The following is a 15,318-nucleotide window of genomic DNA, read 5'->3' as shown; positions in this document are numbered from 1 at the left end:
CTGTTGCTGGTGTCTGTTTCCTTTGTGTCGTGAGCCCTTTTGAAACAGGGAACCTTCTTGATTATTATTTATTTTTCCGTGTAAACCGCTTTGAGCACTTTTGTGAAAAGCGGTATCGAAATATTCCTAATAGTAATAGTATCATATGCCTGCTGTGTGAATGGAAGGACGCCTAGATTTGCAAAAGCGCGTGCACTTCCTTGGACCGCCACAAGAGGGCCACATAAATCCCTCAAACGACAAAGAGTGTTGTGGCATCTTAAAGACTAGCTCATTTCTTGTAGCGTAGACTACAGTTGGCTTCATCAGATGATGCAAGGAGTGTTGTCCTCAGTTGGAACTTATAGCGACGCAGGGCTATTGCGAACAGAAATATAAGCAGAGACTTCCGCGTCCATGGAATGCAAGAGGTGGAATAGAATAGATTTCTTGGTAGAATACAGGAGGAGGGGTTTACCACTGCCGCCTCATAGCTGTTTCCCATAGGCTGAATCAAACCAGCGGGGATTCAAACCAACAGCCTCCTGTTCTCTAGGCAGGATGCTTCCTTCCCCGCTGCGCCCTTAGGTGATGGGGTCTCCTCCTTTCTGCCCCGGTGCTGCTGACAGCCTGGCTCCCCCAAGACCAGACCCTCCTATTGTCTCTGAATGAATCCAGGATAAACTACACCCCCTCAGCCCATCCTCAGGTCTCTGGTGTGGGTTTGAAACTTACTCAGGCCCCCTGTTTAAAACGCACGTTAAGAAAGCAGGAGTCACACCGCTGAGCCTTGAAAACCCTTTAATCACATTGTTTGCAACGCAGCGAGTGGTTTTAACAGGTGGCCCTGGGAACTCTCTGCTCCATGACTGGGGCAACATCTGGAGCGTAAGGAGGGCTGGATTAAAGGGGTCAAGGAAAGGACTGGAGTGCAAGAGCCGGAGTGGGGGGATGCTATGTGTAGCTGATCGCTGTGGCAGGGGATTGAGGGAATATCTCGAGGAGCCAAAGAGTGGCTGAGCTGACGTCCAGGTGATAAATCGTCTGGGGAAGAGTCATTTCGCGGCGCTACCTCGCGCGAGCTTCTTCTAAATCTCTCCAACACGGCCCAGCCCCTCTCCCTCCCGCCGCCCCCCCCCCGCCCCCACCGCTTGGCTGAGAGCGGGGACGAGGAAGAGACTCAGCTGGGGAAGTCCGGCACCCGGAGGGAGGGACTGCCTCCTCTCCTCCACCGCCCCCGTCGGATGTGAGGCTCTCGCAGGCACAGGCAGTCTCTGGTGGACGGCAGGCAGAGGCAGTGAAGAAAGAACCCAGGCGTCCGGCTGAGGAAACCCCACGATGGGGTGGCAGGGGGAGCGTCTGAGCCGCGCTTGGGTGCCCGCCCCGCGGTGGTGGATGAGCCCGTGGTCAGCAACGCTCCTGGCCGGTAAGAGGGATCGGGACCTTGAAGGGGAAATGAGGCGGGAGAGACCCGGAATGTCGGCCTTTGTTTGGGAGTTGGCTGGACGTAAGTGAGTGACTAGAGACGATCCCAAACTCGATCTGACCTCGCCTGCTTTGGAGTTCATGCCTTAGTCGTAAGTACTACTAGTAGTGATCGTTCATGATGCCATGCCAATTCCCAATGAGCCTGTTAGAGGTCTTTTACTTTGTGCCTAGGGGTGCTCCTCGGCTAGCTCCGTATACTCAAGACCACACCCTGCAGGGCAGAGTTTAGTACAAGAAGAACTCCTCACTTACATAGGAATATAGGAAGCTGCCATATACTGAGTCAGACCATAGGTCCATCTAGCTGAGTATTGTCTTCACAGACTGGCAGCGGCTTCTCCAAGGTTGCAGGCAGGAGTCTCTCTCAGCCCTCTCTTGGAGATGCTGCCAGGGAGGGAACTTGGAACCTCCTGCTCTTCCCAGAGCGGCTCCATCCCCTGAGGGGAAGATCTTGCAGTGCTCACACATCAAGTCTCCCATTCATATGCAACCAGGGCAGACCCTGCTTAGCTAAGGGGACAAGTCATGCTGGCTACCACAATACCAGCTATACTTCTGCCTGCCAGCTACAGACTTCAGGGGAAAGCAGGCTGCATGCCCATAAAAATGTGCAGCTCAGCCAAGTAACTTTCCCAAGAGACTTTGCTGTTTGGGGGCGATCTTTGCTATTATGACTTGTGTGTCACTGTCTTTTAGCTGGGGAAGGACAAAGACCCTTGCAGGGCACTGAATCCGCACCACCCAGAAATCCTGCTCCGGCTCCCAGGGTCACTCCTACCTCTTTGCTCCCCAGATCTTGCTAAGCATTTCCAAGCCCACCTTTGCAGCCTTGAGGACTAGCAGCATGCTCCTCCCACTGGCTGGCTGGTGTGTGTGGAGTGGGTCAGGCCACTCTGAAAAGGGGGCCCAAACAGTTTAGGCTCCCCCAGCTTCTCCTGCTTCCTGCCTTCCTTGCTTGATGCTCAAGCACTGGAGCAGGAGGGCAGGAAGCAAGCTCCAGGGTGGGCAGAAAAGCCCCCCCCCCCCAATCTGGGGCTGCTTCTCACACATTTCACAATCTGTGCCTAATGCAGTTTTGGAAGAATGGGGTGCCCCATGAAGTCACTGGATGTGGATTGGGAGCCTTTGGGCCACTACGAAGAGTAGTAGTTGCAGTGCTTGTAGTGGCACCCCAGAGCAATTCAGCGCTGCCCCCGTCACAGCAGTATATAGGCTACCCTCTCAGCACGTGGAAATGTGGCTGGAGGTCATCAGCACTGACTGACTCTGGATTGCTCCATACTGAGATGGTCCCAAGACCATGCCCTTGCATGAGATACCCCACTCTTCCTCTTTTGAAGGGAGGACGTTCCGTTTTTGCGCTCCTTCCTCCCACTTCACCATGCAGGCGGTAATTAATTGTGCAGAGATCTGAAGTGGCCCATCACTGACCCTGGCTGAGCGACACTCACAAACAGGAGAGAAGAATCAGGCCGGCCTGTGTCTCCTTAGCAGCATTTCAGACTGCCGTGGTGGGGCGTGCAGGGCTGAATGCCCTCCCTCCAAATAAAAGCTCTATGCACAAAGAAAATTAGATGTAGGAAACAGAGGCTATAGTCTAGCCTTTCCTCCGACATGCTAGTTTTCTATGAGCAGGGACCTTTGGGGGTGGAAGAGCCTTGAGTCCCGCCTGTAGTCTAAAGGAGTGCCATCCAACCAAAGGATGTGGTATGTTCCATGATATGACCTCCCGCCTGCAGTCTGAAGTGGTACAGTCCAGAGAAGCTGCCGTCTGCAAGAACTCTGTTTGGGTACCACTTGTCAGGTTTCACTTGAGGATGGCACTTTGGGTTGGCTGCAAGTCATGGGGTTGATTTGACTCCACACATGTTTTTATTTGGGGCCATGTTTAGCTTTGCCAAAAATCATTAGCTGCCCCATCTCCTCACTAAAGAGCAAGAGGGCTCATGCGTTGCAGGGGGTCCAGGGAGAGATCAAACTGAGTGGAATTCTGCCAGCATCCAACCCTGCCAGCCAGCCACAGTACTCCTCTGATGGGTTGTCCCAGTCACTTGGCTGAAAGGGCAAAAGCACATGCATGGAGTGCAATGGGTTTTTTTGTCAGAGTTTCCCCAGATCAGAAGATCAGGGTTTATTTAAGGATTTGGGTTTTGTTCTCTCTCTCTCTTTTTTTTTTTTAAGGATAAACAAAGTTTTGTAGTGAAGGAAGTAAAATTAGGGAAGTAATTACACATGATCCTCTCTCAATTTGTACTGGAATATACTAGCTTGCTTCCATGTCTCAAGGAATTCTGATATTGCTGAACCAACCACAACTCCCATCATCCCCAGCTACATGATGGGAGTTGTGGTTCAGCAGCATTTGGTTTCCACAGGTTGGGAACCCCTGAACTAGAGGAAGTATACTGGAAGTTCAGTATACTTCCTCTAGTTCAGGGGTTCCCAAACTGTGGAAACCAAATGCTGCTGAACCACAACTCCCATCATGTAGCTGGGGATGATGGGAGTTGTGGTTGGTTCAGCAATATCTGGAGTACCACAGGTTGGGAGGCAAGAAATAACCAAGTAGGCTACATCTTTACTGGCGACAGAAGATCTGTAGCCAAAGGCCGCCATTTTGAATTAAGTACCCCTCTGCCATCTTGGAAGAAGATGATGCTGTGTGGGATCCAAGCCTACCAACTTCAGACTGGGGAGGAGCCCCCCAACAAAAGTCTTGGTGGTAAAAAATTTAGCTGTGCAATCAGGAGAGAGCCTGATTTAGGATCATCAAGAGTGGCCATGGGGGACAGCTGTGGAGGCCACTCTGGATCTCTCCTATCCACACGCGTCTGGTGAAGCAAAGACCTATTCACAGCTGTGATGACCAGCCAGGATACAGGTGGGCAACACAAGACAATATGCAACCTTGTCCTTGAGACATGGAAGCAAGCTAGTATTTTCCAGTACAAATGGACAGAGGAGCATGTGTAATTCTAGAATGACGACCACGAATAGTCATATCCTGCTGCTTCCAACAAAAGCACTCAAAGCAATTTACATCGATAAATGGACAACATGGTCCCCTGTCCCACAAGGGCTCACACCGTCTAGAAGGGACTCTAACAGGGAGGCACCAGCAACAAACCAGGACTCTGGTTTCGGTTCCTGACAAATCTGCCGGGCTCGTATTTGCAGCCAGCCCTCGTGGTGCTTGTGGCCTCTGGCCTGAAAGTGAAGCGCCTTCTCAGTCTTTTCTCTCCTCCCCTCCCGCATCCTGCAGTCTCCCTCCTGCTGCCTCCAGCCGCTGGACTCTCGGTCACTCAGGAACCTGCTAATCTGACCGAAGGAGGGAACGTCACCCTAACGCCACAAGGAATCCCGGATTCATTCATCATGAACTGTGGCTGGTTCCGAGGGGAGACGACAGACCGGGCGAATCGGATCTTCATCTATTACCCACCTCCATCTCCTCGTGGGCAGATCAATGGAGCTGCCAACACCGGGCGGGAGAGGAGAGTCCCAACCTGCTCCCTTCGGATCTCCGATTTAATGCTGAATTACTCCGGGGTCTATACAGTGGTAGTGACGCTTGCATCTGCCGCGCCAGCAAAAGCGTCTGTGAAGATCGCCGTCTCAGGTAGGCTCAGCTTGTTCTTCAGCCATTCGGAGCCCTCCGGGAGGCGCCGCTCAGAGCTGTTCCCCCTGCTGCCTGTCCCTCCCAACCCCTTCCCCCTACCGTCTCGCCTGCGCCCCTCTGCGCCCTCCCTTCCCCCCCCCCGCCCTCTTCCCACCGAGAACCTCCGCGTTGCCCCCAGCACAGGCAACGTGCATCCAGCTTCTCTCACCTCCTGTCATGTTAAATGACGCTGGAACCTCTGCAATATCAAAGGAAACACCTGGGAAATGCGCTGGTGGAGGTCTCAGGTACGATGAACTTATTTTTCAGCCATTCTAACCCCTTGACGTGCTCAAAGAAAGCGGTTTCCTCTGCTGATCCACAAGGTAAAGCGTCTTCTGAGCATTTTCCCGAGGGTTCTCCTCTCCTCCAGCATAACTTTCCCCCAAGATTGGGATCTCCACAAAAGTCTCCATCCCTTCCCTGGTGGCTCCCATGTGATCTATCCTCCGGGGCACTATTGCTGCTGCCTTGCTGTGAGGTGGAGACATATCATAAAGCTGACTTACCAAGCACTGGACAACACTCAGCAGCACCCTGGCTGCCCCCTCTTGCTCGTAATCAGGATGGTTGAAGAGCAGTAAAGTTGACCCTTTCTAACATAAGCTTTCAATGCATGCATAGGAGCAAAACTGTGCAGATATAAACAATACAGATATAAAATATTTGGTGAATATCTGAAATGTTTTCATCTCAGACTTGAAATGCCTGCTTCGGAACTGCTTTGGAAATGGTGGTCAGTTTCACAGGTTTGATTATTTTATTGCAAGTGTTCTGTTCCAGTTAGGACTGCCGTGCCAGGAAAGGCTTCGGGGGATAACCTTGTATCTGTGGGGTACAAGGCACTGCTAAAAAGGCTCACCCTTTCAGTCTTGAATCCCTCCAGTCCTGGGAATTGGGTCTCAGAGTCAGGGACCCGTATACCACTCCTCGCAGATCTGGGCTGCATGCAGAGTGAGCCCATCTCTATGGACTGGTCTTCCCTGCTGGATTCTTGCAAACCTGGAAAGGAGCACTTAACACTGAACTTACTAGCAGAGATGGTGCAATCCACGTTTCTCTTAGAAATCAAGGCAGTATGGTTTCCTCCATTTACGTAGAGAGCCCCCATGCTCTTGAGAAGCGGTGACAACCTAGACTAGATACCTATATCCCTAGTGACAACAGCTGACATGAAGAAAAAATTACTCATAGTAGGCCTATTAACTTCAATGGGATGACTTTGAGTAATTGTCCTCATGTCTGCCAGACCAGCATAGCAAGCTGCTTTCTACCGAGTCAGACCATAGGTCCATCTAGCTCAGTGTTGTCTACACAGACTGGCAGCAGCTTCTCTAAGGTTACAGATGGGAGTCTTTCTCAGCCCTATCTAGAGATGCCAGGGAGGGAACTTGGGAACTTCTTCGTGGAAGCCTGCAGGTGCTCTTCCCAGAGCGGCCCCATCCCCTAACATCTTACAGAGCTCATATATGTAGTTTCCCATTCAAACCACCCTGAGCCATTTTTGGAAGGGCGGAAATCGAATAAATAAATAAAATAATAAATGCAAACCAGGGCAGACACTGCTTAGCCAAGGGGACAATGCATGCTTGCTACCACAAGACCAGCTCTCCTCCCATCTTTTAGGGTCCTTTGAGAAAGCATTTTTAAAAAAAAAGATGTGAAAAGCTTGCACAAAAGTCAGATAGCCAAGAGCTTACTCAGCCTCAAGCCTTCTCAGGGGCTTGCATCTTCTCCCAGATGGATCTCGCTGTCTGGTCTGAGGGACATCAGAGACTTTCCCATGTTTTTTTGCAGCGCCACCTGCTGGCCACCTCAACCTTTCTGTGATTAACCCAGTCATTCCCATTATTATTTTTTATTAATTACTATTGTTTGTTTGTGTGTTTATTTAGGTGGGGAAGGTGGGGATCAAAAATATCTGAAATGTGCTTTCCTTTTTCCAGAACATTTTATCAGTACAGATCATGCAGCAGTCATTGGGTTAGCTCTTGGGATTTTGGCTGCGGCAGCTTTGATCGGAGGTCTGCTTTACTACTTTCTCCGTGAGTAAAGTTTTGGGACCTGGAAGCCCGGCACTTCTGGGTCTTGTTCTCAGCCAAAGGCCAGAAATGGCAACTGAAAGGGGATGCATCTGGAGGCTGAATCATTTAAAATGGTCTCAAACTGTGGCTGCTGTCCATCTTATGCTCTAAAGATCTCGCACACATTTCAAACAAAAATATCACATAGGCCGAATGATCTGATTCCCAGTCTTCTCCCTCCCCCAGGTGTCCGTGGTCGGAGTGATCCATCTTCTACCCAGGCTGTGTCTGCTTATTCAATCTATGAAAACATTTCCCCTTCTGGACAGGTGAGGCCTCGGCTGAGTGAAACAAGGAAATTCCGCTGCCCCATATTTTCCACTCACTTTCCACTTCTGCATTAAGCAAGGTGCCATTACAAAAATGAAGAGGAAGCAAGGTCCCTGAGCCAGAGTGCTTAAAATCTAGGTTTTTAAAAAAGTGGTGTTCACATGTGTGTACATAAGACTCTGCCTTTCTGCTGAGCCAGACCAATACACTATGTATTCCCAACAGCTCCATTGTTGCTGCTAATGGCTAATAACTGATGGTTAGCTTTCTGCATCTTTGCTCTTTGACCCAGGTCAAGGCTGAGGGCTCCTTGGATTCGAATCATACCACATACCAGGTAAGTGGAGGCCGTTCAGATTTTCTCTTGCTTTCTAAGAATGATAGTCAACCTAGCAGATACCAAGAATGGGACTTGATGGATACAGTCAAAGTGGACAGATGCAACAGAGAACAGTGTCCTTGTGTCATTGAGAGCTGAATTAGAAGGAGGAATCACAATGGGTATAGCTTTCCCAGGGCAAGTTGCACATGTGGAAATCCTCCCCCCAAAAAATGACACACACACACACTGCTAAGTTCCTAAATATACTGGAGCCCTCTCCTCCTTAGCATCTGGTCAGCTTGAGTACTCTGTGCTATGCAGGCCAAAGTCTGTCCAAAGGAAGCCCATATCCTCTGACCTGTATATAGTGTGCAGATTAGGAATCTTTGCATTTATTTCTCTTTTGAAGAATGAAGGCAGCATCAATCCTCCTAGTTCTCCCCTGATGTATCTCTGTTTTCTCTTCAGGCTTTGCAGCATGGAGACCGGGCTGTGTATGACCGGCTGAAGTGGTAGAAATAGTTGATGAACCAAGGAAGCTCTACTCAGTTGCTGCCTCAAAGCTTTATGGCCCAGCACCTGCAGAAAATCCCAGCTCCAATCCTCCAACTAAAGAACCTTGGGTATCAAAATGGGGGAGGGAGAGGGGGGAACCCTTGTGGGGCTGTTGCTAGTTGGAAGAGAGAGACCTGGGCTGGGTGAACCAATGATCTGATTCAGTCATAAAGTAGTTCTGCATGGAAATCTCTGCTTGCAAAGGTCATAAAGGAACCTGTGGACCTGTGACTCCTCTCTGGCCTACAGACAGGTGGCTGGTTCTGGGGAGAAGTAATAACAACTCATGGCAGGGAGGGAACTGTGGGGCCAGATTCTCTTTTGCCAAGTTTATAAGGCCAATCAGCTGTGAGCAGCACCACCAAATATTTATATAACGCTTTTCAACAAAAGTTTCCAAAGTGGTTTACACTGAGAAATGATAAATAAATAAGATGGATCCCTGTTCTCAAAGAGCTCACAATCTAAAAAGAAACACAAGATAGACACCAGCAATAGCCACTGGAGGGATGCTGTGTTGGGGGTGGATCGGGCCAGTTCCTCTCCCTCTGCTAAATAAAGAGAATCGCCACGCTAAAGGCACCTCTTTGCCCAGTTAGCAGGGGTTAGCATCAAATGACCTCTCAGCTGAACTTTGTTTCAGTGTCTTAAGGGAGCAACTACCTAAAATGAACAAAATACCTAGATCTTTCTTGCACACTAGAAGATCATCTCTCATGGTATAGTAACTTTCTGGACCCAGAACATAATTGCTGTGGAAGAATCTATTGCAATGCTTGTAAATACCCTGTCAGTGCAGCTGAAAGTACATGGAAAACTTCATCAGTTCAGTGTCCTGTATTCTGAGGAGAAAGCTAGCTACCCATATATGCAGATTTGACAGAAGAGCAACTGGGGAAAGAATGTCTTCTTACAAGGCAATGCTGGCATTTATATGACGTGGAGGAAGGAATTGCTGTTGGGTGAGCAAATACATAATCTTAGGTATGCCAACGATATAGTGTTAATATCTGATAACAAGAATGAAATGCAGGCAGTGTTAAATAGAGTAGTACAAACATGTGGACAGTGTGGTCTGGCCATTAATTAAATTCAAGGATCAGAATGACCAAGTGTTATGTTTCTCCAGTCTTGCTTTATGGAATGGAAAGTTGGACGCTCACCAAAAGATGTGTAAAAGGCTTGAAGCTTTTGAAACATGGGTGTATAGAAGAATGTTGAAAATATCCTGGGTAGACAGAGTCACCAATTTAGAAGTTCTGCAAGGAATGAATAAAAACATGAACATTTTAAAAACAATAGAAGAAAGGAAAAAACTGGAATATTTGGGGCATGCGATGAGACAGCAGAGATATCCTCTTCTGCAATTGATATTGCAAAGAAAGACTGAGGGCAGGAAGAAGGAAAACATCATGGTTGAAACACCTTAGAGACTGGAATGGGAGAAGCACTGTGCCACTGTTTAGAGATGCAGTGTCGAAAGATCAAGTAGCCTTAATGATAGCTAACCTCCAAGAGGACAGGAGGAGGAGGAGGGAGGAGCAGCCCTAAGCTTAAAAGGCCCCATAGTATTACAAAGGAGAGAGATTTCTAGCAAAAAGGGACAATGAAAATACAAATGATAAAAGTTTTGTTTGTACTTGACAAAGATGCAGAGGGAAACGAATAGTCTAACAAAAACAGTTGTCTTGCCATGAACCTATTTGGATTAAAACAGACTTTAAACGAATCTACATGACGTCAGACTTGAAACGGAGGCGGTTTACACAGAGAAATAACAAACAAATACGAGGGATCCCTGTCCCTCGGGCCCACAATCCAAAGGGCTCACAATCTAAAGAGAAACACAAGATAGACACCAGCAACAGTCACTGGAGGTCCTGTGCTGGGGGTGGATCGGGCCAGTTGCTCTCTCCCTGCTCAGTAAAGAGAATCACCACCACATTAAAAGGTGCCTCTTTGCCCAGTTAGCAGGGGATTAGCCCTACTTCCGCCCCGCACCTCTCTCGCTCCCAGCCTGGGCTGCCCCCACCCCGCTCTCCTCCGTCTCCCTCCCTCCCTCCCTCCCAGCAGCGCTCGGCGGCTTTCCCTGCTTGCCTCTGGCTGGTGCAGCATCGCCCTTTCCCTTTCGCTCCCGGGTCTCTCCTCCCGCAGCGCCTCGCCATTCCTGGGTCCAGCCCGGCCTTCGAGGGGGAGGCCGCCTGGAGGGGCTTGGCTTGGCTGGCAAGTCCTCCTTCCCCGCCCCGTCTGATCTCACGGGTGAAGAGAACCTCCCGGGCGCCGGAGAGTGCAGGAGGCGCGGAGCAAAGGAACCCAGGCGTCCGGCTCGTTGAAGGAAGCCCCACGAGTCTTCACTGACACCGGAGAGAGTCCGCTGCCTTCCGCGACGCACGACGACAGGCAGCGTGGGTCTTCCTCGGCGCCTGAGTCCTCGGCGTTGGCTTGCGCGCCGGCGGAGAGAGCCCACCCCTCAGGCAGGGCCCAACACGGACCTTCCTGTCTCCTTCCACCGCCTGGCTAAGACGAAGAACCCGGGACAGACGAAAGGAACCAGCTAACTCTGTCCCCCGGAGGGACTTCAGGGGGGCTTTTTCTTCACCCCCATAAGAAGGGAAGCCCTTGCGGAAATAGGTAGCCTCCAGGACTCTGGTGGACGGCAGGCAGCGGGAGAGTGGAAGGGAGGGAGGGAGGGACCCAGGCGTCCGGCTGAGGAAAGCCCACCATGGGGAGGAGACGGGAGGAGCGCCTGAGTCCCGCTTGGATACCCCCGCAGTGGAGGAGCTGGTGGCTGGCAACGCTCCTAGCAGCAGGTGAGAGGGATCGGGACCCCGAAGGGAGGACTACGGGGAGAGGAGAGCCCTGAAGTGTCAGCCTGTGTTGGGGAGGATGAACATAAGCGAGTGGCAGGATGTCCCCATTTCCCAACTCCATCTGGCCGCAAATCTTTAGCAAGTCGCTGGACACCCCTCTTGTGTGATCATTTCCCTCTTATTCAGGAAATGAGGGTTTTGGTTAATCTCTCTCTCTAAATATATGTATATTGTGAAACAGTGTATTGCAACAGTGGTTGCAAGAATTCTCTCTGTTCAGACTTGAATCTCATTTCCTCCCAGACTTCAAACTCTTTCCTTGCAATGGAGGAACAGAAATATTTGGAATTGTGATGTAGGATGAATAGATGAAGAACTGGAGCCCTGGTCCAGCCAGGGCTGCAAAGAGATATCCTGGGGGGAAATGTGGACTTGGAGCCCATCTGATGCACCTCACCCCCAAATGCTGTCAGATAACTCTAGTAACAGTATATTGGGGAGGGGGGGCTCAGCTTTGTGGCCCTGGAGCTGTTGGTCCTTTTACCTCTCGCCCTCCCCCACCCCCCATGCAGCTAGCCATGGCTTAGTCCCACTGAAACCCAAGGAGCAAGTTAGTTGCAACTCAGTCTTGGTGCTTTCCATGGAACCTTTTAGCCTGTGCCTGCTTACTTGGAAGTAAGCCCCACAAAACTCAGGGGTGGGGAGAAACTAAATTAATATGTCCTAAATAAATATTCACCAGCAGCCCCACCACGAAATACTAGAGCTACCTGGGGTGGTAGATAAAGAAGAGCAAAATGAGAGGCAGGCAAATCTGACCCCTGGGTCCTGTCCACCAAGATCTCCTGCCTGTGCCCCACTGAAATTACTGCAAGCATTGGCAGGAACTGCACAAGAGCCTCCATGAACTTGGACTGTTGTGCTTTGTGTGGGTTTCCTGCCCCACCACTACCACCATACAGCCTGGGGATCTCCCTCCATCACCGCTCCTCTTCATCCTTCCATCCATCTGAAGAACGTGTGAAAGCCCCTTAACACAAATCACTAACAGTCCATCCGAAGCTACCAGCTCAGAGAGGCGGCCCGCTTTCCGGGCTCTCAGCTCAGGCACAGCACTTCCACGTGGATGGTACAGGCTTATTGTGTGTGTAAGCCTTATTCAGACACCTTTTACGTGTGAACGGCTGCACCTGCGTTCCTTTTTAGAAGTGAACCTGGGGAAAGGCCCCTCAAATGCATGGCAAAGATGGGAAGCACGCTGTTGTACCTGCCTTCAATAAAAGAGCTGAACAGGACTTCTTTCTAGTCTCCGCCCGTTCCTCTGCCTCGCACCTCTCTGACCCTCAGTCTTCTCTTCTGTCTGCGCTCTCTCCTCCCTTCCATCTCTCGCCAGGCGCGTCTCTCCCTCTGCTGGCAGCTGCGTCTCCCCTCCCGGCACGGCGGGGCCAGGGGCAGAGTCCGCGCCGTCGGCGTCTCCTTCTCTTTTAACTTCTGGTTCACCCAGCAGCAGCAGGCGTCCGGCTTGTGGGGAGACCCCTGCCACGATGGGGAGGCAGGCGCAGGAAGGTCCGCGCCGCAGCAGCTGGGGGGGCTCTCTGGGGTGGAGGAGGAGCTCCTGGCCCGCAGCGCTCCTAGCAGGTGAGGGGGCGATCGTCGGGTCGGGGGGGGGAGGGAGGGAAAGGCGGGGCAAGAGGAGGAGCCCCCATAGTAGGACAGGGGTTGGGGCTGCAGGGGACGTCTGGCCTTACCAAGTGTTTAAAAGCCCCCGCCCCCCGGTTTGTCTCTGGATCTCGCGGCTTCTTTCTTCCTCTCTGGAGAGTTTTCTGTCTGGCCTTATTTATTTTACACCCATTGCCGCAGAAGAGGAAATCCGGCCCAGGAGAGAGCGAGCAGGGACTTTAATCGCGACATTTCCAATCCTTCCTCCCTCCTGGCACCTGCCGGGTCTCCTCGTTTCTGCCTCGATGCTGCCCCCCCCCCCCGCTCTCCCAAGCCCCCTACCCTCTCTGGATTATTCTGGGATCCGTGACAGCCCATCCGCCCTCAGGAGCGCTGATATGGATCAGCACCTCCCCTGTTAACACGCTAAACATTTTGAAAATGTGTTCTTTTATTTAATGGAATGACCCTTTGACACGTTTTTAACAACCTGGATTGCGAGTTAATGTGTTAAGGCATAACTAATCTGGATTAAGTGGTCTTGAATTTGCCCCTGTGCATGCCCCGTCTGTGTGCCTCTTTGGGGGCTGGAATTATTTTTAGTGGCATGGGCAACTGGTCCTCATTAATTCCTCTTTGCTCCATGAATGAGGCTGGGGCAAAACTTGGAGGGTAAAGCAGGCTAGATTAAAAGGGGTCAAAGCCTGTAATGCAAGAGTCTACTGAATCAGAGGGGGTCCAAGTTTCAATATTCAAAATATGTGATTTGATATGCAAAAATTAAGCAAATGCCTCTTGCTTCTTGGATGAACTACTTCAACCTGGAACAGGGCTCAGCTTCAGCTCTATAGAGTGTCTTCTTTCTATGGAGTGTGCAGGTCCCCAGACAAAGGATTAAAGATGCTTTCTCTGTAAATTTATGTCACACATCTGTACAGATGTGACACAGAATCTCATGAGTTGGATTATAGCTGGCAAAACATGTCAGACACCTCTGAACATCTGGCCCAAACACTCTGGGTGACTTTATGCCGTTTCCAATTCTTTCTGTCTCCCACCCTTCTGGCTTGTCCCTCACTGCTCTCGTCAGCTCAGCAATCTGCATTCTGCTTTGCAAAATGTACTCACTCAGTAAAATGTGGCTGTAAATGTTGTATTTGAGCTCATGGCTATGCTTTCTCACAAACAGAAAATGAGGTGGTAGATCTACATCTTGCCTGTATCACTTCAGACCACATGCAGGAGTGTGCCTGGTTGAATTTTCCTTCTCACAAATAACAACGCCATCCACATAGGGAATTACATCTCAGGAGAGAAGGGCTGTCCTCTAGCACATGCTCATTTTCAATGCGCAGGGGCTGCTTTGAACGGAGGAGCAAATATTCAGTCATGCCAACTCCAACCTGTCTGCAATGGCAGCCCAGTCCAGCAACAGGAAGTGGTACGAGCCATTTCCTGTATGTGACTTTCCCCCTGCAGCCTAAAGTGGCATAATCTACAGCTATGTTCTCTGTGCTCTGTGGGAACTCTGTGTGGCTGTCACTGGTCAGCTTTCACTTCAAGACAGCACTTTGTGACTGACTAGAAGTCATGGGGTTGATTTGACTCCCTGACCTCATCATGGTTTGTTTTTGTTTTTTAATGATTCAGCTCCTGGGCTTTTGCCATGTTTAGCTCAGTTTGTCAAGGAGTAGGACTGATTTCTCCTTTAGCTGTCATTTTATTATCATTGATTATCTTCATTCTCACCAATATTGTTGCATCCCACCCTGATGCTCCTTGGAGATCCCTTCCTGTTCTCATCTTAGCCTGACTCCCTAAGGGTCACTTATTAAACCTGATTAGACAAGTGCCTCATTACCCCACCTTTTAACCCCTACTGGGATTAAATCCACCCTAAAAGATGATGGGAGTTGAATCAGTAGCTGCCCCAGTGTCTACTGACTAAAGAGTAAGAGGTTCATACATTAAGATGAAGGGTTCAAACTGGCTGGGGTACTGAGTGGAACCCTACAAGTGATCATTCTTTGCTTCTAGCAGCTTAGTGTAGATTGTCCCAGGAACTCTTCTGAAGAACGGAGACATTTGCATGAAGTGAGATTAGATCAGTCAGAATTCCCCAAGGTCAGAGTACAAAAAGGTTTGTTTCAGGAAGTGGGTCTATTCACACAATCAAAGAACCCAGATTGGTCTTCAAGGAAATAAAAATAAGGAAATGTGAGTTGGTATTTGATATACAGTATTTGTTCTAGTTGCCATAAGCTTAGGCCAGGTGTTCCCAACCTGTGGTACTCCAGATGTTGCTGAACTACAACCCCCCTCATTCCCAGCCTACAAGACCCATCATTCCCAGCCACAACAAATTGTAGCTGGAGATGATGGGAATTGTAGTTCAGCATCTGGAGGCCGCCAGCTTGGGAACCCCTGGACTAATAGGTTATTTCTTCCATGGCTACAGAAGAATCATGGCAAAAGGCCGCCATTTTGTTCAAG

General features: G+C 50.1%; 2 protein-coding genes across 2 annotated transcripts in view; both read left to right on the top strand.

The window, feature by feature from the left end:
* LOC128332878 (uncharacterized) overlaps positions 1–15,318 on the top strand; it is a 35,646-nt gene that overhangs the window by 12,336 nt on the left and 7,992 nt on the right. Inside the window, exons 8-13 of the mRNA XM_053267653.1 lie at positions 4,730–5,086; positions 7,396–7,478; positions 7,772–7,816; positions 10,511–10,684; positions 10,988–11,166; positions 12,560–12,804. Coding sequence (XP_053123628.1) covers positions 4,730–5,086; positions 7,396–7,478; positions 7,772–7,816; positions 10,511–10,684; positions 10,988–11,166; positions 12,560–12,804 — 1,083 coding nt within the window. The remainder of the gene's footprint in view (positions 1–4,729; positions 5,087–7,395; positions 7,479–7,771; positions 7,817–10,510; positions 10,685–10,987; positions 11,167–12,559; positions 12,805–15,318) is intronic.
* On the top strand, positions 1,232–10,100 carry LOC128332869 (carcinoembryonic antigen-related cell adhesion molecule 16-like). Its single transcript, XM_053267644.1, has 6 exons — positions 1,232–1,405; positions 4,730–5,086; positions 7,072–7,170; positions 7,396–7,478; positions 7,772–7,816; positions 8,270–10,100. Exons 1-6 carry the CDS (start codon positions 1,318–1,320, stop codon positions 8,315–8,317), a joined length of 720 nt encoding a protein of 239 aa, XP_053123619.1. The 5' UTR covers positions 1,232–1,317; the 3' UTR covers positions 8,318–10,100.

This window comes from Hemicordylus capensis, chromosome 7, assembly GCF_027244095.1.
Source record: "Hemicordylus capensis ecotype Gifberg chromosome 7, rHemCap1.1.pri, whole genome shotgun sequence".
NCBI classification, from domain to species: Eukaryota; Metazoa; Chordata; class Lepidosauria; order Squamata; family Cordylidae; genus Hemicordylus; species Hemicordylus capensis.
Note: the sequence above shows the minus strand (reverse complement) of the source record. Positions and strands in the feature narration are given on the sequence as shown.

What these genes read in the sequence shown, in the direction of transcription:
- LOC128332869 (XM_053267644.1), top strand. Translation starts at nt 1,318, where the DNA reads ATGGGGTGGCAGGGGGAGCGTCTGAGCCGCGCTTGGGTGCCCGCCCCG. An exon ending in TGTGAAGATCGCCGTCTCAG is followed by an intron (nt 5,087 to 7,071) that starts GTAGGCTCAGCT and finishes TCCTTTTTCCAG; the next exon opens with AACATTTTATCAGTACAGAT. An exon ending in CGAATCATACCACATACCAG is followed by an intron (nt 7,817 to 8,269) that starts GTAAGTGGAGGC and finishes TTTTCTCTTCAG; the next exon opens with GCTTTGCAGCATGGAGACCG.